This window comes from Vipera ursinii, assembly GCF_947247035.1.
Source record: "Vipera ursinii genome assembly, chromosome: 13".
NCBI classification, from domain to species: Eukaryota; Metazoa; Chordata; class Lepidosauria; order Squamata; family Viperidae; genus Vipera; species Vipera ursinii.
The window spans coordinates 1,166,571-1,175,864 of NC_139526.1; the positions used below are offsets into that span (position 1 = coordinate 1,166,571).

Consider the following 9,294-nt stretch of genomic DNA (forward strand, 5'->3'; position numbering starts at 1 on the left):
CCGCCCCCTCCCGCCATGGCCGCCGCGCAGAGCGACGCGCACCGGCGCTTCCTGCAGGCGCTGCTGGCCCGCGGCGTGGTGGAGGCGGCCGAGGCGGAGCGGCTGCGCCGGCTGTGCTGCCAGCGGCACCAGGGTCAGTGGGGGGGGGCGGGGGGGGCCCGGGGAGGGCGGTGTCGGGGGGGGCGGCCGCGTGACGCGCTTCCCGCTTGTGCCCCCCGCCAGCCCCGCGCGCCCCCGGCCCGCTGGAGGACTTCATCGGCGGCCTGAACGCGCAGCTGCAGCCCTTGTCCATGGAGATCCGGAAGGGCTGGGCGGAGGACAGCGGGAAAGCCCACTTCGCCCTGGTGAGCCTCCCTCCCTCCCTCCCTCCCCGCCCGCCCGCCCGGCGCCCGCCCGCCCCTCGGCCCCAGGACCCCACCGGGCCTTTGCCTTCCATCCCCACCAGGTGAATCTGGCCGAGACCGAGATTACCAAAATGGCCAGCGACTTCTCCGAGAACGAGCTGGAGCTGTTCAAGAAGACGGTAGGTGCGGCTGGCGCCTTTAACGGACGGCGCGACCGCTGCTGTGGCTACGCGGGAGAAGCAGAGAGAGGGGATGAAAGGAGCCCATTCTGCCCACTGCCGGCAGTTTGACGCTGACGGGCTGGAGGTGGACTCGGCCTTCCCTCCTCCCGAGGTCGGTAAAACGGGCCCAGAGTGTTGGGGGCAACAGGCTGATCCCGTAAACCGCCCAGAGTGGGCTGTAAGTCACTGCGAAGCGGTAGGTGAGTGCTGTTGTTGTTGCAGAGACACTCGCGGCGTCTGTCCGGAGAATTGATGCCAGGGGAAGTGCCTCTTCCCAACTCTGGGCAAAACAGCCTCCGGAGCTTGGTTGGCGTGCAACGGAGCAACCCTGATTTTTGTCATGTTCTCGTGAGGACCCCCGTCCTGCTCCGATTCGTGGCAGAGGCAGCAGAAACACACAATCTGAGGCGCTTTGAGAATGGAACGGCGATTGATTTGAATTGGAGTTACTGATGAAAGTAGAGGGATTCTGCTAAATAGAATTAGATAAATTCTGGACGCCTATTGAGTTTACACGATCTGGAGAGGTGTCTGGCTTAAATCCCTCACATGTGACTGTTCGTAGGATAGATTTTAGGAAATAGTCTGGGATAGAAGCTGGAGGCGTGTCAACCTCTGGACCGTTTATGGGTTCATTGTATCCTTTCCTCTGTTTCCCAAACTACTGAAGCCTACACTCAAATGAATAGAGGGATGAAACTAACAGAATTCTGAGGAACGTCTGCAAAGGTTTTTTGTGGCTAAATGTTCAAGATAATAGATTTCCTAGAAAAAAACTTAAGGCAGAAAACTGGCTTTTAGAGCTGGTGCAGTGGAAGGCACTGGCGCCCATGATGTGGTCCAGCTTGAGATCCCCCTCAACCAGAATGTGCCGTTTGCTTCCTCTCCATTAATTCTGCTAGAGAATTCTTTGGGAAAGCAAGGAGAGGAGCAGGGGCTGGCTTGTACATCTTCTCCTGTTAGTTCTAGCAACTCCTGGATCTCTAGTACTTTGTCTTGTGAAGTGGCCTGAATACGATCTAAATAATCCACGTGAGGACTCCTGGGTGGTCTCTGAGCTTGGTTGTTGGTTGCACTGATGATGTCTATGGAGGTTCTCAGTCATCGGGTCATAGTTGTCTCATAGGTGCCTTTTCAAAAATGGAACTGAGCTGTTTTTTCCTTGAGGAAGACATTTCACTTCTCATCCAAGAAGCTTCATCAGTTGGGATGGTAGGGGGATGGAAGGATAGGTACTGACAGGATGGTGGTAGATTGCACTGATGACGTTCCCTAGTTGGGTAAGGAAACGTCTGCAAGCAAACAATCCTGCTCAGAGAGCAGCAAGGACCCCATAGTTAAACTCTACAGAGATTCTCTTTTGTCGGAATAAATACTACAAATGGTTGGAGATGACCAATCACGAAAACTTTTCTGGAATGGACTGATGAAACGGAGGTGGTTCTGCAGGATGTATTCCTGACCTGAAAATCTGTTATCCTTGTTTTTTCTTGAAGCATATGACTAATTTTAGGATACAGCTATTTTTCTCTCTTCTTTTTTGATCCATGTGTGATGTGTAAGATGATCTGCAGAGACGAAAACAAAAATACTAATTTTCCAGGGCTGTAGCCAGTATTTATCTATTCCAAGAAAAACACATTAAATTTTTGTGGATGATAGGTTTTAGTTCCTACTGAGACAAATCTTCTCCATTGGAGGAGGCTGCATTCTGTAGGTCTGAGCAGAAATGTCCTTGGGGGGAGAAACAGTCCTTAGACTTGGTCCATTTGAGGGATGCCACAAGAGCACGTCCTTGAGCATTGGTGTGGCCGTGTGGGGACCAGTGATGCAATGGAAGCTCCCATATTGTAGATGGAGAGAAATAGGATTCTTGAAAGAGAAGGTAAATGCATTTGCCTCTTGGGTCCTGTTGGGGCAAGGAAGGAGGGGAATTAACCCTTCAGGTCACACCATCCCTGACTGGAAACTTATAGGGGCGGGGGGCGGGATGCCTAACATGTGGTGCACCGTGTCTGCCGGGTGCATAGTTTCATAGGCCCTTTGTTTCTGCAGCTGGACCTGATCCTGTTGTCTGGGAATGGCTTTGCATCATCCACCGAGATCTTGAACTTGGCTGACCAGTTAAAGCCAAAGAAAATGAAGAAGATGGAGGTGGAGCAAGTGCTTCAACAGCTGGTGCAGAAGAAGTGGCTGTGTGAGGTGGGCAAGGGCCTCAGAGGCGACAGGCACATAACCACGTCTCCTGCCCAGGGGGGAGGCGGGGATGGTGGGCTCCAAGGGTGATTGACAGCTTATTTTGTTTTGCAGAAAGAAGGGGAGTACACCCTGCACATCCGCAGCATCCTTGAACTGGAGCAGTACATCTTTCGCCATTACCCGGAGTCTGCCCGGAAATGCCACATCTGCCACAGCCTTTCTGTTCAGGTAACTACCAACCCATCTTGTTGCAGGTGCCAGAGACAATGGACCAGCTGTTAAAAAAACAGTAGTTTGGTAATTAATGAACTTTCATCAGCTGCAGCTCACTCATACCTTGTAATAAAATCTGTTAGTAGAAAAGAGGGCTACCAGGCTCCTGATGTTTGTCTACCGCAGACTAATACAGCTGCTGTCCTGCAGTTTCTATTTGTAAGTAGGTCACAGGCCAAGTTGCAAAAAGAAACCTCAAACCCTCCACGTTAAACTGGTCAATCCCTTGGCTGAATTCCTGCCCATTTAGCAACTTTTCCTTGGATTAATTCAGAAGCAGCCTCTCTGGAAGCAGGGCTCCCAGCTCAGCAAAAGCTGGAGGGTCCTTGGCAGGGCTGAGCAGTTTTTTGTGAGGAGGGTCCCCCTTCTTGTAAGAGTCTGTTCTGGAGGCCCAAGGCTTTTATAATACTTACAAACCATGGAACGCATTTCTAGACTCTCCTACAGGGCAGCTGGTAGCGATAGAACAGAGGACAAGCCTGGCCAAGTCAGTCTATGGAGAGCTGCTACAGCTTTCCTTCCCTTGGAGGGAGATGAGGGCCTTAGGATTCACCCATCAAAACCTCTGAAGAACCTTAAGGGACAAAGTTATTTACTCAGAGGCCTGGGCCTCCTTGATCTGTACACGATTCAACAGAATGGGACTGCTTCCATTTCAGAGTCAAGTCTGTGAGGATTGTGGAATAGTGCTCCATTGCTCTTGCCTTTCCAAGTACTTCCAAGCACAACCAGAGCCACGTTGCCCTCACTGCAAACAGTTTTGGCCTCACAAGATTCCAGGTAAAAACTTCATGGTGGGCTGTCTGTTCGTGGATACGTGTTTTTCATATAGAGATGAGGGCGATTGATTTGGCCTTTCTTTCATTTTGTAAGTATCGTGAGACATTGTGCTGGAAAACAAAGCCTCGTTCAGATGGAGGCTTTTTAGAGGGGAGGACCAAACGGAAACAGTAATATTTCAAGCGTGGAAAAGTAGCCTGACCAGGGACCTTGGAGCCAAATCGAGGCATCCTGCCATCACCGTAAAAGTGCTGGCTTTGGGATGTGAGCCAACACACACTGGCTTACCTTCCTTCTTCAGCTCATCCTGCCTTTTCTCCTTTGCAATGCAGACTTCCATCCTCCCAGCCACTTGCCCTCAAGTGCCAGGAGAGAGAGCAGGAAGGCCTCCAGGATGAGCTCCAGGCAGCAGCAGTAACAGCCTTTCGGACGAGACGGAGGAGCGGTTTCTTTCTCTGGGGGCACCTGGGCAAAGTGGGGCTAGGCAGGTGTTAAAGCTGAAACGGCAAGGGCTTGTGCTGCCATTTTTATTGGCAGCCATTTTGCCTTTTTTGCTTTGAATGGTGACTGGGCAATTGACCTGCCACTTATTTACTGCCGATGGAGCATTATCCTCAACATTTCCCCTTTGTTTTACAAAGGGTGCTATCCCACTTAAAGCTAGGATATGCTTGAGCTCCTACTCCACTAACCCAGTGGGCCATCTTCCTAAACACATTTTGATGTTGGCATCACTCACCCTCTCTGAACTGGTGGGACTTGAGTGGGTTGTAGATCAGGGAATTTTAATTTCCTTGTGTATCTTGCCCAAGGACCAATCCCTTTGGGACTCTGCAGGATGACTTGCCTTAATGTTGGTAGCTGCAAGTGACATATTTTTTACTGACAAAATAAACTTGGGACTGAATATTGCAGTGTTATTCCAGTGCATTTGGAAATACAAGGACTTAAACAGGAGTGTCAAACTGCCAGCCCGGGGGCCGGATGCATCACCAGGAAACTGCGCCTACCCCATTGCCGGCAATGGGGAAAAAGCTCTGATATGTTGCACATCACATGGCATTGCGAGTTTGACATGTCTGACTTAGAAGACTAGTTTATTCTGCTTGCTGCATCTTTGGGTGGGTGTGCTTGTCTTGGATCAGCCATGGCCTTCTAACATGGCATTCTTGGTTCCTCTTGAAATGGCTGTTCTGTTCTCAGCATAAATTAGGACCACCAGAAGCTCACAGAGAAGCTGGTGTCCAGAGCTCGAACATAATGCCAGTAACTGGCTGGGATAAACAGGACGTCTCCAGGGCTCAAAATACAGTCTTGAAATGTAGCTGCCTTGAACTTAGGAAAGTTCACTAAATCAGGGTCTTCCACATCAACCTGAAAAAAATGTTTTTTTTAGACTAGACACTTCAAGAAGCTCAAGAGTACCCTCCTTACCCCCTCAGAAGACGGGGAAGGAATGTCTGTCCCTATGCGCCTGTGGCAAAGCCTTTTTGAGCTACCAGCTTTAAAAATCACAGTGACAACTAGTGGCCATTGTGTCTTAAGCCGCCCACCTGGCTGGTGTTGTGAAGAAGGTGCCCTTCATGTGGATACAGTTTTTCAGACTGATCAGGAGAGAACAGGCGGATATATTTGCGTCCCATCACCTGAAAATGGGAACACAAAAAGATAATTGCCTGTCGTGATGGGAAGATGTACTTTGATCACCTACCTGCCCTTCTCTCATCCAGATATTCCAGGCAAGGCCTTTGCAGGGATGGCACCAGGTTTCTTCATACCCCAAGAGTAGAAGGAATACTGACAGCATCCTACTAATTCACAGGGCGAAAGTAGCAACCTGCTATGAAGGCACCTGGAACACCCAGCAAATATCTCTAGTGCCCCATCAATGCTTTGGTCCAATTGAGGCTGCGGGAAATGCATTTTCGGCGGTGCCAGAAGTTGGGCAAAGATGGTGGTCCAGAGCAAGCTATTGCCCAAAATATTACGTGAAAAATGACAAGGGGTCAGCATCGCTTCTTCCCTGGCAAAAACCTCTGAAGGAGGTAAAACAAACCTGGACCAAGAAATTGTGTTGTGGATCCTGGTGAAGAGGTGAGATGGTCCCGGATGGGCCAAACCAGGCGTTGATGGTGATCTCCTCTTCCTCGTTTTTGCCCAGGCAACAATAGTCCGGGATGCCAATGTCTTCCTTCAGCTCTGGGATCTGGTGATATCCCGTCAGAGGTAAAAGCCAAGAGTGAGTCTGATTTATTTTACTGCATCGTGCCAAGAGCAAGATCTGTAGACATCTTTCCATTAAAATGCTTAGGTGGCTTATGGGAATTTAAAATTTACACTGTAAAACATACAGTGCAAAAGCACCAGGTAGAACGAGAAATAAGATGACACAAGCCTTTCATCAGCATATAATATATCAGTTGTATATTATTATGTATGTAAACTTGTAACTCTTCTCCAGCAATGTTAGGAGGCACTAGGCTAGCACTCTTGTTTGCTGGATCAACCCCATTTGCTCCCCTGAGAGCTGGTAGCAGTTGCTTTCCCTCCATCTGGACAGGGCACTTGCCTCTTGCCCACGTTGTATACTATACTCCTTTGGCCTGCATATCTCAGAGATCGATAGCCAAATTTGGGCTCCACAGTCTGAAACTCCCCACCTCCTCCAGCTAGTTTGTGGGATGTTGCCCAGAAGATGTTCAGCCCAACGTTTTTATGGTGCTCTGCGAGAATCCATAGACAAAATTATTTGTCTTCGGATCCACCATGCTCAGTCTCTAACGCTGATTGATCCTTTCTCCTCCTTGCTCAGGGTGCCTCTTCAGTAAGAGTAAGAAAAAGGGAACCAGGGCAAGCTTGCTAAAAGAAAATTGAAATAATACTGGATGTAACCATACACTCAATTCAATGCCATTTACACTAAGCATGGCTATCTTATTCAAATATATTTCCATAGCACCCAGTACTCCCTATGCAACAATACCAATGGCAGCTTTACCACTGGACTGGGTAATGGAATCTCTGGGCCCTACTTTCAACTCTCTGCAACAAGTGGCGGGAGCAGCAGCCTTCCCTGGCGGAGTGTTTTGGGGCATAGCTCCCAACAATGCAGGCCAGCACGATGGATTAGCTGCATCCAGAGTCATGAAACAAAACATCCTAAGAGCTCCAGGGTAGCAGTAGCATGACCCAAGATGGCTGGTCTACAAGGGACAAGATCTTCCCCAATAAGGTTTAATATATGTTGATTTGCTTCCATGTCCAATTCAAAGTGCTGGTTGTCGCCTTCAAAGCCCTACATGGCTTGGGAGCAAGTTATCTGAAGGACCGTCTCTTCCCCAGTCACAATTGCCCAACCCACCACAGCAGGGAAGCAGGGAATGCTGGGAGGGGGGGCCCTCCTAAGGAGGTTCATCTAGTAGGACCAAGAAGGGCCTCCTCTGAGGTGGCTCCCTACCTCTGGAATATCATCCCCATGGAGACAGATTGGCCTCCACTTTGGACACTCTTGCAAGGCCCTGAAGACCCGGTTTTGCCAATGGGCAGAGGACCCAAGTGGGATGCAACCCATCAAGTGGCTTATCTGACTTTTGTTGCCAGGAGAGTGAGAGATTTATTGCATTTGTGTTTTTTGTATTGGGCTTTTATCCTTGTAAGCTGCCCAGAGACACTGAGACCCAGTTGGGCAGCCATATCATTTTTCACAAATAAATTGGAGGTGAGGGAAGATTAGGCTTCTGACGTCTTTTTTTCATCAACAGACCTCTCTCTGTGAAGGGTAGTTGGAGGGGGGCACGAGTCCTTTACCCTGAGAACACACTTTGGGGCGTGATTCAGGGCAAAGAGAACCCCTGTTTTCTAGGATCTGCAGTAATTTCCGCATGTACCTGGTCGAAAAGCTGGTGCTGAGCAAGGTATCCATTGGGATTCTGGAATGAAGAGGCAGAAGAAACAAACCGTCATGTAGAACAGCAAAGGGGACAAAAGCAGTCTTTGCAGCAGACTCCCCCCGCCCAACCTAGACCACAGGCGTTGCCCTCCCATTTTCCATGAAGAGGTGCTCTCTGCAGCTCAAAATCTTGCAACTGAGCCCACACTAAGATTACTAAAACCGCTGCTACCATACCTTTCGACCACAAAATATTGCCAGGGAGACCGCCCCGTTAAATTAGCAACACTGATTCCCTTCCCTCTCCCCGGGACTTCAATGGACAAAGAGCTCGGACCTCCTGCTTGATGTACTGGCTGATGAACTCCCCGACTGTCATGAGGTTTTGGGACCAATCCTGGTCGGTGTAACGAGCACCCAGCTCCACGGGGACGGTGCGGTGGCCGGCCAACTGCAGGAGGTAATCCACGCTGCCGCAGGAAAAGCCAAAGGTTTGAACGAGAGATTTCACACACACACACACCCGCCGCTTCCTCTACCCCGATGGTGTCCGGGCTGCCCGGGCAGAGGGCCCGCGGAGCAGCCGAGGCGACCGGCGGGAGGGACGCTCACCTCCACTTGCGCAGGCAGGGCCAGTGGTCCACCACGCCCTCCAGCACCAGCGGCGCCCCGGGCAGGAGGAAGCGCTCGCGGAAGCGCTGCAGAGACGGGCGCCGCAGCCGGGCCACCGGGCCGCCCTCCGCCGCCGCCGCCGCCTCTCCCTGGGCCGGGGGCCGCTCGGCGCGCGGCTTCTGCGGGGGAGGGGCGAGGGGTCAGAGGGCGATCTCCCCTCCCCCGCCGGCCTCCCCCGCCCCGCCGTCCTACCTTGCAGGGCGGGCCCTCCGGGGCGGGCAGCAGGCGCTGCAGCAGCGCGGCCAGGCGGGCCAGCTCGGGGCCGGGCGCGCCCAGCAGCAGCGCCAGGTCGCAGGCGCGCAGGGCCTCGGCGCAGGGCCCCTCGGCGCGGCACAGGCAGAGCGCGCGCAGCAGGCAGGCGTGGGCGAAGAGGCGGCGCCAGGCGCGGCCCACGCGCTCCCAGGGCCCCTCCTGCAGCCGCTCCCAGGCCCAGTCGCCCAGCCGCTCGGCCGCCCGCAGGCAGGCCTCCCGCGCCGCCGCCGCCCACCCGCCCGCCGCCTCGGCCTGGCCCAGCAGCGCCGCCGTCTCGCCCAGCAGCGCCGCCGCGCCCACGCCCACCTCGCCCGCCTCCAGGCCCGGCCCGGCCCGCGCGGCCCGCAGCACCTCCGCCGGCTCCAGCGCCGCCCACTCGGCCGCCCCGCTCATGGCCGCCCGCCCGCCCGCCCGGGGTGCTCTGGCCGGAGCGTCGCCCGCGTCGCGTCACTCCGAGGCGCCGCGGCAGCTCCGCGCCTGCGCAGACGCTCGCTTCCGCCCCTCCCTTCCGCCGCTGCCCGTGCGCGGCGTTACCCGGCGGGGCGCTAGGGGGCGGGCTGCCTCTAATGAGTCGCTGCCCGGGCGGGCCGGCGCGGCCCTGACGGCGAGGCCGCGAAGTGGCGGGGGAGGAGCTTTCGGCAAACTGCAGGCCCAAGCCCCGCCC

The 9,294-nt window shown here is 53.4% G+C and overlaps 2 protein-coding genes across 2 annotated transcripts; one reads left to right on the plus strand and one right to left on the minus strand.

Moving 5' to 3' along the window:
• NSMCE1 (NSE1 homolog, SMC5-SMC6 complex component) lies at window positions 1-4,724 on the plus strand. The gene is given in 7 exon segments (XM_083372385.1): window positions 1-201; window positions 204-344; window positions 446-523; window positions 2,621-2,767; window positions 2,876-2,992; window positions 3,697-3,817; window positions 4,150-4,724. Coding segments are annotated over 7 exon segments (876 nt in total). The 5' UTR covers window positions 1-15; the 3' UTR covers window positions 4,236-4,724.
• Window positions 4,725-4,895: 171 nt separating this feature from the next.
• On the minus strand, window positions 4,896-9,023 carry KDM8 (lysine demethylase 8; the record flags this gene model as incomplete). The annotated part of the gene is made up of 7 exons (XM_083372417.1): window positions 4,896-5,191; window positions 5,371-5,463; window positions 5,874-6,023; window positions 7,705-7,746; window positions 8,044-8,176; window positions 8,319-8,497; window positions 8,571-9,023. 7 exons carry the CDS (start codon window positions 9,021-9,023, stop codon window positions 5,027-5,029), a joined length of 1,215 nt encoding a protein of 404 aa, XP_083228543.1. The 3' UTR covers window positions 4,896-5,026.
• Between the last annotated feature and the right edge of the window lie 271 nt (window positions 9,024-9,294).